At 32.0% G+C, this 21,794-nt stretch overlaps 1 protein-coding gene across 9 annotated transcripts; it reads right to left on the bottom strand.

The window, feature by feature from the left end:
* Nucleotides 1-1,079: 1,079 nt before the first annotated feature.
* LOC145116525 (cycloartenol Synthase-like) lies at nt 1,080-18,403 on the bottom strand. 9 transcript variants are annotated; one of them, XM_079052863.1, is made up of 18 exons: nt 17,621-17,883; nt 17,163-17,394; nt 16,914-17,084; nt 10,904-10,993; nt 9,971-10,168; nt 9,711-9,795; nt 9,456-9,622; nt 9,176-9,364; nt 3,861-3,974; nt 3,654-3,776; nt 3,446-3,568; nt 3,060-3,158; nt 2,640-2,696; nt 2,511-2,557; nt 2,276-2,419; nt 1,953-2,211; nt 1,405-1,488; nt 1,080-1,302 (listed from the first exon to the last, which is right to left on the bottom strand). In XM_079052863.1, exons 1-18 carry the CDS (start codon nt 17,632-17,634, stop codon nt 1,177-1,179), a joined length of 2,322 nt encoding a protein of 773 aa, XP_078908989.1. In that variant the 5' UTR covers nt 17,635-17,883; the 3' UTR covers nt 1,080-1,176. The 9 variants fall into 9 exon arrangements, with proteins under 9 accessions (XP_078908989.1, XP_078908988.1, XP_078908986.1 ...); XM_079052862.1 differs by having other exon boundaries at nt 16,914-17,096; nt 17,621-17,882; XM_079052864.1 differs by having other exon boundaries at nt 1,184-1,321; nt 16,914-17,096; nt 17,621-17,882.
* Nucleotides 18,404-21,794: the final 3,391 nt, after the last annotated feature.

Below are 21,794 nucleotides of genomic sequence, written 5' to 3'. Positions count from 1 at the left end.
GATCCATTACATCTTTGATCTTAACTTTCATAAGGGATTCTATTTCAACATGACAAATCAAGACATCGTTCAAAAAATCATCACCCATTTTGTTACGTAAGTCCGTCTTCAAGAGCTTCATCGTGTAAAAACATCTTTCCATTGTTGCGGCCGTGACGAGTAAACCAAAACCAACTTTAATAACGTATAAACCATAGGATAAGATTGATGTTTCTCCGTTTCCACCATCAAATGAGAAAGGTCGGAAATTCTCTTTAAACTAGTGAACTTTGTGATTGTGGTCTTTGTGGATTACATTAGAAACGTAGGGAATGATTGATTGGAGCATTGTCTTTTGGATGATTCTTCAATACTTGATTCATCGGAGCTTCGTCTCTTAAAAAAAGACCTAATTTTCCCTAACATGTCAATATTTTAACAAGTAAGTTATACAACAAGAAGTCAAGAATTAATTTCAAGCAAAACAACAATTAAGTTCACCAAAACAACTAATAAATTCACCAAAACAATTAATAATTTCAACAAAAAAAACAACTAATTCCATAAATCATAAACCTAATAAAATATCAATATTTACTTGTTTCTAGGGTTAGAGATCTCTCAAATTCGGATGGGAGGAAGCTCAAATGCTCAAAAATGTTTTTGCTTGGCTACTTGTAGATTGGACGAACCGAATAAGTGGTTAATCAAGTGTTTTTTTTCCTCCTGTTCGATACTTCGTTGTTCCCTCTCATGTTCTGCTTATTGTCTCTTGTATCTCGTATCCGCATAAAACAAAAACTAAACTAGAAGTGGGATTTTGTATTGGTTATGGTTTTTTTGGGCTATTATATGTTAAATTTCATTGGGCTATTTTTTTACGAGTTTAGGCTAAGATTTGGTGCACCATATTTCTATGTTGTTGGACCTAATACTAGATGCACAATAATACAATTTTTTTACCCTTATGAGACGAAATCGGGTAGTGGCTCGGGACACTATAAAGATCCGCCCTGAACATCAAAAAATTCACACAATAATAGTTCTTTTTTTCTGGAATCACTAAACTCATATCAAGAATATAAATGTAATTTGGCAAGTGAACACGAGCTTCAAGCTATAAAACATTACATGTAAAAAGATAGTAATTTACACAATATACACGAAGACAGAAGTTTAAAAGGATTATGATACATATCAAGCATGAGATTTCTTCCTGATTATTACATAATTGAGGTATTCTCCAAGAGCCCAAATAGGAAATATGTTCCTATAAGACGAGTAACTTATCATACAGTTTTTGTTAAACACCCCTATAATTTCCTGAAAAAAAAAAGAAACTCTGTTAAAGCACAATAAACAAGAGCTCGAATCATCGAATTTGTTTGACTTCATCTACATCCACACACGCATGAAGTTAATTACCTGCTGTAGAAAATCTCCATTATCCATTTGGTGATCAATGAGTACTTTTGCAGCACGATGGAGTGGGATTTGATTTCTTTTGGCCTAATCACCATGAAAATGAAGATTTAAATGTAAGAAATAGCAATATACTTTCAGTTATCTTTTTGTTATAACATTCTAGTTTCATTTCCTCCTATTTCAGCATTGTACTTTAAATAATCTACCCAATTATGGCAACACCATCCAAATACAAAACAATTTTTACTTATAATATACTAGGCGATTTTCAAAGTACAATCTTCTAGTAGTTTTTTTTTTATTTATTTTTATTTTTTTTAATTTTTATTTATTTATTTTTTAATTTTAACGTACAACAGTTTTAACTCGACAAATTTTTCAAAGTACAATTTCTTACTAAGAAAAACCTTGAAAATACAATGATGTAATAGAAATAATTGCAAGACAAATGCTATAACAAACAAACTGATGAAATAACGTTGCTATTTTCTGCATTTATGATGCGTAATCAACAATGAATACTTTATATTTCCAAATTTATAACATACTTGTTTGGCTTCTATGAGAGCTAGCAAAGCCCATGAAGTGTTTGTGATGTGGGATTTGTTCCCTACGAGACTTGTGTATGTCTTTTGTTGGCAAGAAGTGTAGCTTTCTCCCCAACCCCCAGAATGAAGTTGTTTGGAGAGTAAGAAAGCACAAGCCTTTCTAATGCAATGACTAGTTTCGTATGTCTTACCACCTGCAACCAACCCTTTTATACCAAACCAAGTTCCATAAGTGTAGCAAATTGCCCATGATCCGTACCTATATCGTGTACAACCCATTAGAACTAAAAAAAGAAAAAACTAGAGAGAGAGAAAAGAATAACCATGAGCCATCAGGCAGTTGTGAGCTCTCAATAAATGTTATGGCTTTGTCAATGCATACTTCTATTTGATCCCTACGATGATTTGGATAGAGTTTTGTAAAGGATCTTAGGCCTTGCACCACTGCGGATGTACACTCCACATACCTAAATTACAAATATCTTTCAGATAAGGAACACTGAACACAAAGAACATCCAAGATTTATAAGGTAAAGTGTAGTAGGCAGGTGGGCTTACTGGTAATCAATCATGATGTCTCCAAATGTTTCAGCTGGATTAATCACCTATGGTATACATATATGATCAGTCTTCAATATTAGAAGATTTGTACAACCAAAAAGATTGGTGGTTTGTACACATACTAACCTCTAACCATGCATAAGACCTCTTGAGCTCATATGAGGAAAATCCACCATTTCCATTCTGGAACAGGAAGATCATTGACAAAAAAAAAGCATATATTGATGAGTGTGGTAGTCTAATTTATTGTAAACAACAGTTCCCTCTCAGTTGTTTAAAAAAGGTGTATTATCCTAAAACATAGAAAAAATTAAAATAATTTATAATTCTCTGATGACAGGTAGTTTTGAAACTCAAGTCATAGATGTAGGGTGGGACAAACAGGGGTGCTCGCTTCCTCCAATTTCTTTATAGTTAACAAGAATATGCTTATATATTTTAGTATATAACTATAAGTTAAAAAATAACATACCCATAGAAGAAAAAATGTAGTTAATTTATAAATTCAGGGGCCCAAAAATTTACTGGCTTTCCTACATATATTACCTGGAGAGTTAGTAGCAAATGAACAGCATCATATAAACATTCTGGTGCTATTGCTTCTCCAACTATGTCATATGGCATTTGTGATAGCATCACCAACGCCTGCCATTAATCATCATCGTCATATTCATTAGTTATCATCACCATCACCCATATGCAATAATATAATGAAAGTTAGAGTGCTTGTTTCCTATTTACTTAATGGATTTAGTACATTAAGCCATTCATCCGGACATATATATAGGTTTGTTTCCTATTCATAAGATACACTGAAGGTTGCGTTCTATTGGTGGGATTGAACTCTATCTCTAGAAAACAACAAAAACGTGGAGAAATCCATATTCTGATAGTACTAGAAGGTTTGTATATGGCAAGATCAAGCTGTATACCTTTAAAGCTTCAGCAGTGCAATCTGATACAGGCCAACCATTATCTGGAGTAGAAAATGGCCATCCACCCAGTGATATGTGACGATACCATGACTGAATATTACCCGAACTATTTTTTCTAACCTTCACATAAACAACAATATAATGATCGCCACCTATCTGTGTTCAAGTGTAAGATAAAATTTTTAGTGAGGTAAGGTTGATATACTTGTGAGTTTTTAATGAAGTCGTGTGCTTTCAGAAGCATGGGGCCATTTTCATCTACGAGATTGGTTGCTAATATTGCTTGAGCCGCCAAAACAGCATCCCACAATTGTGATCCGTTGTATCCCTGAGGTCTCATAAGTTAAGGGTTACAAAGATGGTCTTTGAAGTTGATAAGAAAAAAGAAAAAATGGGGTGACTCAAAAATAACCTGCATCTTCATTCCATCTTCAGCTATCCAAAGATAGTCTTTGATCCTACAGAGGTGCAGTTTATTTACAGGCGACTTTGGATCCTCCACCCAACAGCATAACATGTTGAGCACCTGTTTTCTCGTTTCATATGAGTTATATACTGGGTTCAAATTCAAATAAACATCAAGAAAACCATGAGCAAACTAGAAAGTACTGAATTTACATAAATTTACTTAATAGTCAGAAACATTTAGATTTTCAAAACCATTTTCATCCACAGCCGAATTTGCCAATGCAATTATAGATTTAGTTATTGTATTTCAAATGCTAACAATTATCTAGAATCAGTGTGTATTTCATTGATAATACAAGTATATATTTAGGCTGTGATACACTATTTTCGGTGTATAGGATATGTACGATATCTTCACTAACTAATATCCCAGAATACTAGGAAACATAATCTTGCTGTGATGATAACATAATCTCTCGGCTAATATACCCCCGCAGTCGAATCGGGAGGAACACGGACGTTGAGGCTGTTTTTGAAGTGATCAAATAGCACGAGAGGTAGACCTTTAGTGAAGATATCCGCGACCTGATAGCGTGAGGGAATGTGAAAAACACTGATTTGACCACGAGCAACTTTTTCTCGAACAAAGTGGATGTCAAGCTCGATGTGTTTTATTCTTTGATGTTGAACATGATTGCAGGATAGGTATACTGCACTGACATTGTCACAGTAGACGAACGTGGCTTTATTTTGAGGCAAATGAAGTTCTAATAGTAGATTCCGTAGCCAACATGTTTCGGATACTACATTTGCAACGCCTCTATACTCCGCCTCGACACTTGATCGGGAAAGAGTTGGTTGTCGCTTTGATGACCAAGAGACGAGATTGTTTCCCATGTAGATAGCATATCCTGACGTCGATTGTCTTGTGTCCGGGCACCCTGCCCAATCAGCATATGTGTATGCGATAATGGAGTGTGTGGGTGATCTGGTGATGTGCAAGCTGTGATGGAGTGTGCCCTTTATGTAGCGCAAGATCCTTTTAAGAGCGTTGAAGTGGGTTGTTTAAGGAGCATGCATGTGCATGAAAATTTGCTGAACGACATAAAAGATATCCGGACGAGTGAACGTAATGTATTGGAGTGCACCGGCTAGCTGACGGTAGTGAGTGCCTCCATCGGATAGAAGAGTGCCATCATTGTTACTTAACTTGGATTTTGTGTCAACTGGTGTGGATGATGGATGACAGGAACTCATGTCGGCTCTTTCTAGGATTTCGGTGGCATATTTGTGCTGTGAAAGATGAAAGGAATTGTTGCTTCGTGTAACTGAAATGCCAAGAAAGTAGCTTAGAGGGCCAAGATCTTTCATTGCAAATTAGCTAATAATTGCATGAATTTTTGGCGTAAGTGTGGTGATGATGTCACGAGCAAGATGTCATCTACGTATAGAAGGAGGAAGGCCGTATGTGATTCGTTCTTGTAAACGAACAGAGAATGATCACATTTGCTGTGTTTGAATCCCAAGGTGAACACGTAATCAACGAATCGTTGGTACCAAACCCGGGGCGCTTGTTTGAGGCCGTATAAATATTTATTGAGTAAGCAAACATGGTTCGGATAGGAGGGATCTCAAAACCCTAGGGGTTGATGCATGTACACAGTTTCATGTAGGTGCCCGTGTAAAAACGCGTTTTTCACGTCAAGTTGGTGAATTTGCCATGCATTTGAGAGAGCGATGGAAAGAACTGTGCTTATTGTTGTTGGCTTCACCACAGGACTAAATGTGTCTCCACAGTCGATTCCTTCCTTTTCAGACCTGCCATCACAAACCAAACGAGATTTGTATCGCTCTAAAGAACCATCAGACTTATTTTGGTGGCGATAAATCCACATACTCCGTACCACATTCATATTCGGAGTTTTTGGGACTAACTTCTACGTATTATTGTCAATAAGGGCCTGGAATTCATCGTTCATGGCTGTATTTTAATCTGGATTTTTGAGAGCTTTGAAAGGAGTTTTAGGTAAATGTGAGATAGACGATGTTGCATGAAGAATGAAAGGTTGTTTTGGTTTAGAGATGCCATACATACTTCTGGTGTGTATGGTTCGATTTGAGGTAGGTTGTGACATGGGGGGAAGATGGGGCGTTGGTTGCTGCGTGACAGGAGGTGGATGTGGAGCCTGGTTGGAACGATATGAATAAGTGAATTGGATAGGGGGGGTTGGAGATGGCGTGTGAGTAGTGGTTGGCGATGGGTCAGAAGAAGAACATAAGGAAGGATGAGGATCTAATTCGATATTGGATTGAATGGAAGTAGTTGATGGTGAAGATGACAATTTTGAGAATGGGAATATTGTTTCGTCAAAAATAACGTGGCGGGACAGGATGATGGTACGGGTTTGGATGTCATAACATTTATACCCCCGATGGTTGGATGGGTAACCCAGAAAACACAGGGTGATGACCGTTTGTTTAATTTGTGTATAATAGTAGGAGAGGTTAGGGGATATCAATGACTTCCGAAAGTGCGTAAATGCGAATATGTGGGTTGTAGATTCTATACAAGGTGAGTATGTGAGTTTATGTAAGAGATTACTTGGAAGAATGTTTGAGAAGATAAGTGGCATGTTGAAGGGCGTGGTGCCAAAAGCGTAATGACACTGTGGAGTGAGCAAGAAGAGTGAGCAACACATTATTGATTGAACATATTTTTCTTTCTGCTTGTCATTTTGTGGAGATGTGTGTGGAAAAGAGAATCGAAACTGGATGACATTTTGAGAACAAAATTGATGAAAGTTATGATTGTTATACTCGCAACCATTATCACACTGTATTGTTTTTATTGTAAAAGGAAATTGGGTTTTGATGAGTGTGAAAAATTGAACGAAAGTGGAATAAACTTGAGATTTGTGTGCAAGTGGTTATGTCCACAAGAAATTAGTTTTGTCATCTAAAAATAAGAGATAACATTGATGACCACTAGAACTTAGCACATGTTATGTCCACAAATCGTGTAAATTATATCGAAAGGAAAATTTGTGATAGAATTTGAAGCATAAAAAAGAAATTTAGATTGTTTTCCAAACACACAAGAAGAACATACATGAGATAAAGTTTTAGAACTAGAGCTAAATTTTAAAGTAGACTGTAAAGAAGATAAAATATCAGATCCCGGGAAGAAGAAGATCAGATAGAAGAAAGAAGAAAGAATAAGAAGATCGGCGGTTGAGAAGGGTTTTCAGAAGATTACGGGCTCTGATACCATGCTAACAATTATCTTGAATCTGTGTGTATTTCTTTAATAATATAAGTATATATACAGGCTGTTATACACTATTTTCGGTGTATAGGATATGTACGATATCTTCACTAACTAATATCCCAGAATACTAGGAAACATAATCTTGCTGTGATGATAACATAATCTCTCGGCTAATATCAAATGATATTTTTCTCTGAAAGCTTCTACACCATCAAAAGACTAGTCATTTAGTAAATGATTTTCCCATGGAAACTGATCATATCCTCATTAATCAAACACATATACATAAGTACATGGGTAATCCGCTATCCTACATGGGCCGACTATACATCATAAAATACATACACCAACTGTTGAAGATCAAATTGTTGTGTCTGTTTTTAAGAATATCTATTTGTGAGTTCGTTGTTCCGTGAGAGGTTTTGTATTTTACTTTCGGATATGTTTCTCCTTCGTAAAATTACACGTGTTGTAGCATGCACGTGCGTATCATGTCGTAAGCCCCATGAATCTTTTTTTGTTAAAATTTGGTGACTTACTATGCTCCACATGTCATCTCATAATAGGTTGATTTGTCATATCTGTCTTCCCATGTAAATATATATAGGGGTGTAACCTTCGGATTGTGCATGTGTGCACGAAAACGTTATTCCTTGCATTAAAATCCTCTGTTCCCTGCTCATATTCTTCTATGAATATTGGAGCTTGTTGAAATAAAAGTAGTATTGAAAAGTTATTCATCCTTCCACAACATATTTTCAATATTATATTGATTGTTTTTGTGTTCCAACACTAACATCACGTTTTATCGGGATGAATAGTGAAAATGTTCAAATTGGACTAAAACTCATGAAAGAGAGATGTAGGAAGCCCTTCGGTGAAGGTATCAAGCAACGTACTTAGTTTGCTAGTGTTTGGACATGGTTGGTTGGAAGATAACATGAAGTTGTTTATCTGTCATTATTCTTATATCATATTTATCAGTTTTAAAAGGTGGTGATGGCGACACTCAACATCTGCTAAATTATAGGAGCAGTCTCAAGGTGGAAGAAAGAAAGGACGAATTCAGGAACATTTTGAATTTCTTTCTTTTCTAATGGCTCTCTTCCTACTGCCTCTCTTGCCTAAAGAGGTCAGTCCACCGCAACCAAGCTTTTCCTTTCCGAAATCAAGAAAGAGCACTCCTAAAAGCAACCGTTCTCTTATTCTATTATACGAGACCCTCGCCATGGGTGATACGATTCCAAGAGACAAAAGCATATTCGATTTTTAGGATAGAATCCTCAGATCACCACGTCGTGGTGATGAGTACATCACTTAACGAGTGTGGCCCGTCCCCAAGGAGACAACCAATCATAGTATGATGTTTACTTATTTAATAAATGAATTGTGTTGCTATGGAGAAAAAAGAAAGTATGTTGCTATTACAGATAAAATATAAGTATATTGTTTATCTTGGTAAAAATAGTATAGTACGTTGGTATTATGGATAGACAACAAAGTATATGGCTATTCCATACAAAAATTCAAAACTTGTTGCTATTATGGATAAAAATGTAAGGTACATTGCTAATATAGATAAAAATAAAGTATGTTGCTCTTATGAATAAAAATATAGGTATTTTGTTATTATGGATACAAAATTGTAAGTACATTCCCATATTGGTGCAAGCTTTTGAATTATCGGAATACACTAACATAAGCTACGATCTTCTTCTCTAGATATGTACGTGACATTTTCTAAAAACCTTTATCTCTATATGCTTCTAATATATATTCCTTTGTAGATGTTTCTATGAATGTTCTATAACTATCTTCCAACAACTTTTCAAGATATTTTATAATGTTTTTATAGACTTTTAGGCTAGGTAATTAACATTATAACATAGCTAGGTGGTCGGATGCTAATTGGACAAAATCAAGTGTACTTTCCATGAAAAACCAATCACAATGTTTCAGAACAGTTTTATAGGATGTTTGTATACTCGATCCATTTTTATGCATGAAGATTTCAAGCTAGAACACGATAGAGATCATTGAGGCATGTGTACCTTATTAACAGGTCCAACGCAAATATAGTGCGTGTTCTCATCCTCATGATGGATATGTTGCATCACAGTGTTTAATGCTTTTTTTCTGAGCTTTGCGAAGGGCCATTGCATCAGAAGAGGTTCAGCAATCTTGTTCAAACCACCCCATAAAAGGTCTTGTATTATGGGATGAGGGTAATACAAATCTTCCTGAACCAGCAAAACCGATAACTCGTAAATCTCTACTTCGTGACAACATCCAGAAATCCAAACTATCTTTGACCAAGCAAAACTAAATTACCTTGGCACATTGATTTCTAGATAAGTCCCAATTAACTTGGTAATAAAGTGTCTTGTACAGCTCTCTTCTTAATGATAAAACAATCGAACTGATTGGCCCCACAAACCGTTTACCATATAAATATGACATTGGCAGATATACCATCCTTGTGTGGCACCACATTCTTCCTACATTATCAAATTGAAAAAATGCTATGCTAATCACCACTCATAACCTAAGCATGAGATGACAAAAAAGAATCAAAATTAGATGAACCTGGGTGTAAAGGAAGAAAGTAAGGGAGAAGCCAGATTTCTGGTGGCAAAGGATTATTACCCCTCCATTCATATACCCCAAGCACCTAACATATGCATATAGTAAAGGTGAGTCCTGATCACAACATGAAAATATGAAAAAGAGTCTCCAACCCACAATGAGTCAAGAAACTGAATATAAAACAATTATATGTATATTTGTACAGAAGCAAACAACTATTTGTATTTAGGAACGAGAAGGTTGATGGGGTTGAGCCTTACAGAGAGCCATAATTTTCCCCATGAGGGTATGTGTGTGGCACTACCATGATCAAGAATCCAGGTTCTTGCTTTAGTCATGGCTCCATTTTCACCACCATCCATCTTTTCTCCAAGCAATCTTAGGCTCACATAGTTCAAAGCTGTAGAAAACATGGTGCTATGCCCTTCTATGTGTAGACCCCATCCCCCATCAACATTCTACAAGAAATCATGTTTGGGTCAGTTTTCCCATTTTCAGTTGACCACGTCTATGAGTCCAAGTCTGTCCAATAATTTGACAAGTCAATGACTCTTAACCAGTTCAGTAGCATTGTCTACATGTATATGCCAATTTATTGTTAATATGGTGCCTCCTTAGAGGAAACAAGAAAAACTAATTAAGCATAATAGTTGATAATTTAAAATAACAATTAATAATATAGGTAATAGTAAATTGGGAATGAAGACTTAATTGCTATTAAGAGCATCCACAATGCATAGTTCAATTGAAGAGTTGAATGAGGTGGCATGTCTAATTGACATTCAATAGATTAAATTCTACCATCGTGAGATGCCATGTTGGCATTCAATGGATATGAAGTTCAATGGCCATTGAACTCTTCAATGGGAAAAATGAAACTTTTTAACTATTAAAAATATATAGAGTTCAATGCATTGTAGAATAATTACTGTAGAGTTGTATAAAAAATAAAATGATGATGTGTCAATCCATTAAACTCTAATGAGTTTAATGCATTGTGGATGCCCTAAATAAGATGTAATGGAAAGGTGCCCCTCCCTCAAATGGTCAAGGTTCAAGTCCCCGTGGTGGAAAAAATGTGTAGATTTTAAAAGTAGGATTACTGGGTTAAAGAAAGATGTATTTTTTGGAACAACCCACATAAAAGATTTTGCATTCTTTTAGACGAAAGAAATACAAAGTTTCATGTTTACCTGATGATTATAAAGATACCGACGGATTTCCTTTTGGTGTTCTATGGACAAAATCACGTCTTTCATCCCCATGACATGCAATCCAATGATCTGTGATACAACTTAAAGCTTGGTTAACATTCATTTTTACTATATAAACAACTGAAATGTAAATGGTGACTCACAATTCAATATTTGTTTTCGATAAATTTGAATTCACATTTGCTTGTGATTGTCATTACGATATTTTGAACTTGAATATAGTGACAGATTCAATTATGTTGATATACTACTAATTCTGGTAAGCTCAATCTATACAAGTACTACTAATTGTTATTTCAAATACAAAAAGATGTAACCAAATATTCATTTTCATATTAGAATTACTCACTCTCTCAAATGAGAGGTCAGGAGTCAAGTCTAGTAGGAGACAATAGATGATATTTAGGCGGAGGTTACCTTGCCGATTTAAAAAGATATTAGAGTATATATATATATATATATATATATATATATATATATATATATATATATATATATATATAGAGAGAGAGAGAGAGAGAGAGAGAGAGAGAGAGAGTTGAATTGAGAAAAAAAAGTTGAGAATGAGGGAATGAATCTAGACCATTCATTTCGAATCTGTCGCTTAAGCGTTGTTACGTGCTGATGAAGCATATCATATTCATATATTTATACGTATATTCAGATATGAATAAGTATATGAACAAATGATTATTAATATATGAATATGACGGCGGTGGTTGGTGGCAGAGGTGGAAGTGATAGTTCGTGGCGATGGTAGTGGTGGTTGGTGGCGGAATGGAGGTGGTGGATTATTATATGAATATACTTACATTTATATTCATATATGAATATTACCCATCATTCGTCGCATCGGTACGATAGATCGTTTTGCGGCACAAATAAATAATTGACTGATAATGATTTTCTCATTCTCAACCTTTATTTTTTTACTCAATTCGCCAATTGAATCGGTCTAACACAAAAATTCGCTTTATATAACATATTGGTATATCCTCCCCGATTGCTTTTTATCTTCCTCTCTCGCCTGCTATTCTGATTTCTACATTGTCTTTTGAAATCGTCCACATTACGGACTTGACAATATTATATGGTATCAGTACCTTTTAAATTTGATTTCAGTACCTTGTGGGATTATTTTCGGATGGGTAGTTGATGTTGATCAAGGGGTAGTTTTTAATTTGGGGTGGGTAAGTGAGTTATTTATTGGTTGTCTTATTATTTATAAAGAGCACATTAAGACAAAGGTCTGTGATGATGATATGGTAAGTCTTACTAATGCGAATATATGTTTATTTCTATTTGGTTGTGTTAATTATGTGTGTGACTGTATGTGACTATGTGTATTTGACTATGTATAAGTGACTATAAATGTGCAACAAAATTTGAATAAAGTGGCTCCTTGAGGATTCCAAGTTGATGATAAAGGCAAATGGACCTATCTTAAGTAGCTCTTACATAGGTGGAGTTTTCTATTTGTATCAACTATCAAGTGCTTACCTGGTGTTATTTTAGCCCTTATGGAAGCTGTTCTTGATGGTCCTTGCGTGGCGATGTTGGGATGGTTTGGTGTCATTTATAACCTAAAGGGTATAAAAGAAATGGTGGCCTATTTATCAATTTGTCAAAATGTGGACAGTTTTAGTTTTGCCCATGTTGCCTTGGCTTGGAGTGGTTCAGATCTCATTTTGTTGCTTAGCTTTGTCTTTTCATATTTTGATCAAATTTGTGATGGTTTTGCCCCTATTGCTTTGATGCTGCTCAAATATCTTTTTATTGGTGGACTCTTTTTAGACTGTTGGTAGACTATTTTTTTTTTTAAATCATAAGAATGGAATTAATTTGGTGGGGGTTTGAAGATGGAATGAAATCAACAGGTGAGGTTTACATGAAAACAATTGTTGATGGTGGACGTGGACTGAAATAATCAGTCCACCCATGATTCTCACAAAAGCAACATATTCGATATTAAAAAAAACAAGAATATATTTAATCATTTTTAACATCAATTTTCAAACTAATTCATTGACTTAATAAAATTGACAAATCAAAAAACTAAAATTAATGATTTATATTGTAAGAAAGTTATAATTATATCTTTTTCTTCAAAAAAGAAAAATATAACGACAAATGAACTATAGGTATTTAAAAATAACATAAATTAATTGTAGCTTCAAACATATTTTTAGTCATTTAGAGTTCAATATTAATAATATTGAACATAACATAATATTGAACATAAGAGATACTATTTTTAACAAAGCAATTTCCCAAAAATAATATTTTTTTAACATTCTTTATAAATCAAAATTTATATAATTAGTTAATAAGTAAATTAAATATAAAATTACGAATATAAAAGTTAAATTTGAACCCTTGGGGATGTAAAATGAAATTTACAAATAAAAAAGCGAATTTATTTTGATAATTTACAACATTAAAAAGTTATGTGAACATCTTTGGAATGACAATAATGAATACCACAAATTTGAAACTCACGACATTAATTTTCCAAGTTATAGCAATTTTTTTTTTTGAGACATTATACTTCAAAATTTTCTTAGGGTGATTATGTTTTAAAAGTTGATTACGATAAGGTATAAAGTAACAATTAGTCTACAAGCTATTCATCCTTACACAATATGATTCGAAGAAATTCGACCGTTACAAACATTATAAATTAACGAATTATTATTCTATGATAATAAAATCATACATTAATATGAAATAAACCATTATTGTTTTGCTAAAATACATTACAAATAAACAAACTATTATTAATTAAAAGGCGTTATAAAATGGATAACCCACTTATTGTATTTTAAATCTAACAACATACTTGTATTTCTAACCTGAAACAACCTACCGGTATGTAACATGTTTATGAAAACTTCCGACCATAAAACAGTCACCATTTGTGATCAAATCCGCATTTTCCATTATTAATTTGGAATATAACATGTTTACGAAAGAAAAATTATCCTCATTCCCCACTTATATAACGTGTGCGTTGTTTTATGGCATGTTTCCGAATGAAAACTAATTGACGAAAGAAATAACCGATCAAAAAAACTATTCATCGAAAGGAAATGATTGTGTGCCTATACAAAAGTATTAGTAAAGCCGGACAAACAATTGAAAGACAATAAAGTATATACATCAAATGTGGAGTGTAAAAAAGTGGTGCACGATTAATAATGTAAAATCAATCATGCGTTTGTATACATTTTTAAACAATCCAACCTCTTCATTTTTTATTCTTACTAATTTTGTATTTCTAGCATGACTCTTATTCATAATTTATTAAATGTTGTAAATCATTTACGCAAAGGAACTAATCGCCACTAGATATTAATTTCTGAAAAAACTATGCCCAGCCGTCGTTTGGCACGGGTATATATATATATATATATATATATATATATATATTAGAACACATAAAATGTATTATCTTATTATAATAATATTGAATTTTCTAATGTGTGAGAGATTGTGTTATTTTATTGTAATCTTATTGTATTCTTTCTATCTATAAAGAATATTTTTTTATTGAATTTTTGAAAGTATTATCTAAATGTAATTTTAATGTATTCTCTTTTTAATGTAGTCTATGTCTAACATATGGTTTTCTCTTACTATAATTGACTGTACATTTTTAATAAGGAAGTTATTTCTTTTTTACATATATTTAAGTATTCGAAATTCATTTGATAAGGTCTTGCCTTGGTAGGAATCTGTTTTTCATTAAAGTCTTCCTCATAAGGAAGTGTAACTATATGTTTTTTCCTTTCCCAAAAAGCATTAGGATGATCATTACATATTTTCAAAGAGAATTGATTTGTTAAAAATCTAATTTTTTCCTGTAACTTAGGTTGTTCTAGTTGTTCATCTATTTGAACATTTCTGATTTCTTCTTTCAGAAAATTTATTTGGTTTCTTTTTAAATTCAACTCATTGACCCAGATAGAATAAGGGTCCGAGACAAAATTTAGTATAACGGGTTGATTCTTGTAAGATCCTATGATTTTATCTTTGTCAATAGTTAGGGGTAATATCATCTCTAAAAAGGGATTTCCTAAGATCATAGTATTATTACTCATATTTTTAATTACCGTGAAATTAATAGGTATACAAACATTTTCTGTACAAATTTTTGCATCTGTTAATTTATATCTAATATCTAATTTAGAACCTGATTATCTTATTATAATAATATTGAATCTTCTAATGTGTGAGAGATTGTGTTATTTTATTGTAATCTTATTGTATTCTTTCTATCTATAAAGAATATTTTTTTATTGAATTTTTGAAAGTATTATCTAAATGTAATTTTAATGTATTCTCTTTTTAATGTAGTCTATGTCTAACATATGGTTTTCTCTTACTATAATTGACTGTACATTTTTAATAACAAATGATATTAACTTATTGTTATTTACTATACTCTTTATATACGATGAAAGTGTTATCTTACCATAATCTTTAAATATTATCTATTTCTGAGAGAAGATATTCTCCGTTTTGAATACAATTGTTTTGTTTTGTCATTTTCTGATTGAGGTTTTGATAATATATCAAGACAAAAGTATATGTCAATAATATAACAGGGAAATAACACTCATTGCAAGACATAGAGAATACATGTGTTACGAATGTTATTTTTTGTTCAAAATAATGCCATAATTAACTTTATTGTTATTGATGCCAAAATATAAATGTTTTTTCTTTTTTATTGCCTTCTACATGTCAAGAGTACGATTAAAATCTTAAATGTGTAAGCAATTGCTAACTTCTTGTCATTTTCTATAAATAATTATCATATTTTTTTTTCATTTTATGTTAAAAGGAGTAATAATGCTTTATTGTTAATAAGCTTAAAATATAATTATCATTTTTTTTTCATTTTCTATTTTATTAAATTTCATTTTAAAATAATAATTGCAATAAATGTAGTAATAAATTGATATCAATTTGATTAATTAACTTACCTATTAATTAATTTCAAAATTCTCAAAATTAAAGCTCATTACCTTTTTCTATTTATTTAAATTATTTGTTTAAATTTAAAAGATAAAAAACATTTCTATCACAATAATTTATTATTTTTTCTTATTTTCTTATGAATTCAAAGTTCTTAAATATTTAGACCTTTATATTTAACTTTTTTTTTAAAAAAAATTAACCCATATAATATATAGGTCTCACAACTAGTTAAGTATAAATTAACATAAATTCTTATCTTCATCCATAAATCATATATATAACCATTGAGATACATGTTTTTGTTGGTCATATATTTCTGCACATCATTTTATTTAGAATCGAATATAATGGTTGGTTTATTTATATTTTTAGTTTAAATATTTTAAAATAATAAAATTCTATTTGTATTAAAAAATAATAAACGTATGGAAAAGTGAATATTTAAAAAAAAATAGTGTGAAAGGTTGAATATGAAAGTAAGATATGGCATGAAAGAGTTGAGCCCTCAACCCTCAAGCAAAGATTTTTTTTAAAGAGAAGCTCAACCACTAACCCAAATAAATTCTTTCCATGGTCACTGTTATGTTTATAGATGAAAACCAATGTTTTAAAGGACGTAAAGCGTAAAGTTGAGTAAATGTCAAATATCAAGTTTTACGAGTCACAGTGTTTTCAAAGCTTGATTTAAGGTGACCTTGATCTATATATACATAAATAAAAAATCGTATAGTTATAAATTTATATCAAACATATCAAATTTTTAGAAATAATATATCTAACACCTTAACAAAAATTTAACATAACCTCACTATTTTCATACCCGATCTAGAAAAAAGCAGCAATGGTTTTATCGTCAAAAAAATTAATCACGTACTACTGGTTTTTGTATTACTTTTTCTACAATATATAACAAAGGAGGCATTATATATAGAACTAGATGGCTTGCGATGGTCACTGTCTAACAAATAAACAAATAGTTTTGGATTGGCGAAAATATAATTCTTACCAGGCCCGGAAGGAGAAACAAAGGACCACCATAATCAGCAGGCCAACTCCCGTCCTCACCTTGAAGACGTGCGTAGAACTTCAACGCTTTCTTCAACGTCTTTATCACTTCATCTTCATCATCATCCTGTCCCTCTTCCAGTATATGAGATGTTTCTGTTTCACCACGATTCTTGCTTGCAAACTGAATTCTATTAGTTACACGAGTGCTTGAAATCATAATTATGATAATCCAATCATCTATAATTACCTGGAATCTCATCAGAAGATCAGAACTGTGCTTAACATTTAACCTGTTTCTGGTGAACTCTTCATGCATGCTCTCAATTTGAGATCGTTCTTCAGGTGTTCCTGCATGTGGATCAAATTCCCAAAATTGCCTACCAATATGATGATTTACGCTTCTGACTCCTGGGTCATCATCGCCTTTTGACATCTGAAGCTTCCACATTATTTTCTTCACTTTCTGATCACTCAGAGATCTGCAATACAAGTGAGAATGAATATCCGAATCCATGAAGGTTATGTTTGGAGATACAAGTTGTTATTGTGCTACTCATGGTTTCGAAAAAGATTAGTGTAACAACTCGTCTCACAGTGAATGAGAAGTTAAGTGGAATAGAAAGCTTGTAAATCGTAACAACTTATCACATATTGATATAAGATGTGACTGAATTAGGTTTGGGATTAATATATTTCTTTGATCACCTTGGCACATACATCTTGATTGAGGTCGAATGTTAAGAAAAAAAAAATAGTAAATCACACCATGTGAGAAACCCACGTTAAACTGTCTCAAGGCAACGTGGAGGTCGATGACGAAAAACTAACAATAACGGTGACAATCAGTTGATGCGAGGTGGCTAGACTCGTGGTTCTTAGTACCTTGTAGATTATTTGGATTTATCGGAATAATTAGGAACCTATTTCATTAACCATTTAAAAACAAAGAAAATGTTTATACAAAGTAAAGAAAAAATGTTTATCGGAATAGTATTTTCTTTTGGAGGAAAGCCGAGTGAGAAAAGATTTCCTCGATGATTCTATTGTATTATACTCTTGGATTTCTAGTAGAGGCAAACCGTTTAAGACAAACTGATTAAATTTGGTTCAAATATCCCCATTAATTTATGTTATTACGTAACCTTTATACAAACTATATATTATCTTATCAGTTTGGCTTAGTTAATTAGTTGTTCATAATTAAACAAAACTTTATCCATAAATTTGAAGTATTTTAATCCTAACATACATGATTTTCAAAAAAATAAAATATTTAACTTATATGGATTTCGAAAAACGATAAGGTCCAACAAAAATCTTAAATTCTTTTATATGACATAATTCTCATGAAAAAACCGATTATTACATATATATAATTTATAGTAGCATGTCACTTACATTTTCAAAGACTTGTGCACAATGGCGCCGTGGGAGCATTCGATGGTAATCCGTTGATAAAAGGGATTGCCAACTTTTATAGATGTAGTATGCAAGTCTCAATTGGCTTGGTACATTAAATAAGAGTAAATTAAGTACTATGTACTATCGATGCCAAATTGCCAATAATGAATCTGATTCTTTTTGCTTTTGATTCATTTGTTTATGTTAAATAATCACTACACAAATTGACAAGTTTCATGACATATTTTATTGGTATTGAGAGCGATACAATATTTATGTATCCAATTGACCTAAATTGTAAAAGAGAAAGACAAGATACAAACAAAAAATACTCTTAATCAACTGTAGATGATTGGCAAAATGACTCTCTCTCTCTCTCATGGGTGTGTATATATATATATATATATATATATATATATATATATATATATATATATATATATATATATATATATGAGTTAGGATCAAATGTGAGTTATAGTTATTGTGTGAATGTATGACCAAATCATCTCCGTTAGATGAAAATAATGAAATATTATGATCTTAAGATGCATTGTATTAACATGGGATATCATTTACATTATAATTACACTTAATTAAATTTAAGAGTAAATTCAAATTGATTAACAATAATTTATGGCAAGTGAGAATTTTAAGGAATGCATTTTGATTTAGATTTTAAAAAAACGTATGTATTTTACATTTTAAATTAGTTACATTATCCATTGATATGATTACATATTTTTTATAAAAAGAAAATTGATTACTGTTAGTACATGCTTTAAGAATATGATATAATAACTTTTGCATATTGCATATTGAAAATTATTTATGGATTGAATTCTTTAAGAATACAATGATATGGTCTAATCTATTCTTGACAAATACATAATATTTACGCATTAAATTCTTTAAGAATCTAGTCTATTTTTGACGAATATGTAATATTCATGTAACATGATACAAAGTTAAGAATCCATTTTAGAAAAAATATATATATTAAACTTGCTTATATATTATGAAAATGGTTAATAATAAGGTTTTTTAGTTAAAACTTCATTCTTAACAATGAAAATGTTAAAAGTAAGTAAGACATTTTTGACGAGTAAAATATGTTTTTGCAAAAACATAAACATTCTTGAAGAACAGTACTATATTCTTGAAGAATAAACATTAATTTCAAGTGCAAACCGATGAACAAAAATTTTATTTGTAGCTTTGTAATATCATAAAAAGTTTTATACAACTAAATAGTTTTGAAAAATTCAAGCATTCTTGAAAAATACAATGTTTAATTTTCTATTTTATCACAATCATCAACTAGTGTCTAAATCTTTTTATACAACTATAATAATTCTTGAAGAATAATTCATCATCGCAAGCCACCACCATAGGTTATTGTTTATCGTTGTCGAGTAGCAAAGAATGAGATTAGAATCATCAAGTTCAACTTCAAACAAGTGCAAGATAGATTTGAGGATTTAAATGTCATTGCATAAAATAATAAAAACTATAATTTTTTACTATTGCTTGTAACCATCCCACGTATAAATTATGTCCATAGCCGAACAATGAAATCTGTTGCCAAAAAATAAATTTAATATAAACTAAAAATACCATAAACTAGATTTGTGATTATAATATAACATTAAATTTTTTAGTTCAACCGCATAATATTAAAAATTTGAAAAATAGTTTGATGGTAATTCATAATAAAATTACGACCATACAACATAATTAGTTACGTGAATTACGTGAATTGAGAAATTCAATTCTCAAATTGGAAACCCAATTCTTCGTTTAATGCACTAAATATTATATATTCCAAATAAATTAATAACAATGAAACTCTAATTACTTGAAATTGAAAGCTAAATTCTGGATATGAACTCGATGAATAATAATTTATGTATTTTTTATAATTAGTAGATCAATTAAAGTGTATGGAATGTGATTAACTAAATGAGCTAACCTTGAATGAGAAAGAAAACAATCGAAGGTGTACAGAGACATTGTGCAATTTGCTTTCCCCCCACATATTTGTTGATTTAAATGGTTTCGCTAAAACTTCTTTTATATCAGAAAACGTCAATGACATTAGATTGAAATACGACTAACGAGGTGATCAATGGAAATAAAATGGAGGCTGATGAGCGTAATATAGGATTAGCGTGAAAAAGAGATTAATAAGTGTCACACCCCCGAACCAGACGGCGGAAACGTCCGGGGGTTGGGTGACTTCATCTTTTAATATCATCACAATGTATATAAATGAATCAAAGGCAACATCATCATCGTACATAAAATATAACAACCATCATTGTTTACATCAAGTATTGTATCACATATTACAACCCAAAATATTAAGTGTATGATATAAAAAAAATACATCAAAAGTCCACATGTTCTTGATGACCGACCTGCTTAACGAATCCCTGAGAATACAAGTTATTTTGAAAACGTCAACATATATAATGTTGGTGAGTTCATAAGCATGTTTGTATAAAAAGTTTTGTATCATTTGTAAACACCAGAAAATCCGATATTTTCCGTAAAAATGGTTTGATAGTTTTGTTTCAAATCTTGTATTATAGCATGTGTGTTCATATTTTGAAAATGTATAAAAGGAGAGTTCCAGAAAATCCTATATTTTCTCTTGTAAGTAAAATGTAATGCATAATGTATTTTCCCAGAAAATTCGATATTTTCTGCTTGTAAAAGTGTTGTAGTCTTAAAACCCTAAGACCGAAAAATGGTGTTTGTATGGTTTTGTATCAACATTAAAGTATCCGTAAATTTTACAGCGTGTTAATCTCTATGTGAGTCGTTATAACCATGCTTGATATGACTGATCTGCCTGTCATGACGTTTTTCAGGCGTCGACTTGTTTAAGGTAATACATTGGTCACCCTAGACTGACCTAGTCTAGCTGTAACGAATAGCTCAGGTGTGGGGCTGTCAACCCCGTATAGATCTATACACAAACTCCCGCTCTCTCTCCAGGAGACTCTGGTTATAACTACATGGCTTAAGGTTGTACACTAGGTAGGTACGAATGAAAGAACGTCTCACAAGAACCTTAACATAATTTACGCGAACAGTGTATCACATTGTTTACTGTTTTAAAATAATGTTTCGAGTATGCATTTGATTACAAAACATTGGTGATGAAAATACCATTTGTTTTTATCAAATTGTTAAGTATTGTTTGTTTTTGGCCCGATTAACATAAATATGTCGGGAGGCCCAATAAGAAAACCAATGGGCCTACAAGGCTCAAACAACATGTAACGAGAACACATGGCCCAATAAGCATGTAAATATGTATTTAAGGCCCAATAAACATGAAATGTGTATACAAGACCCAATTAAAGTGGAAATGTCATAATTAGCCCGATTGTCATTGTAAATACTTGTTTTAGTTTCATTATTTACCAAGATGACATAAAAGACCCACTTTTAGTAAAAATGACATTCT

The sequence above is a fragment of the Lactuca virosa genome, chromosome 5, assembly GCF_052849685.1.
Source record: "Lactuca virosa cultivar CGN04683 chromosome 5, Lactuca_virosa_CGN04683_v6, whole genome shotgun sequence".
NCBI classification, from domain to species: Eukaryota; Viridiplantae; Streptophyta; class Magnoliopsida; order Asterales; family Asteraceae; genus Lactuca; species Lactuca virosa.
This window is presented reverse-complemented; position numbering and strand designations above follow the sequence as displayed.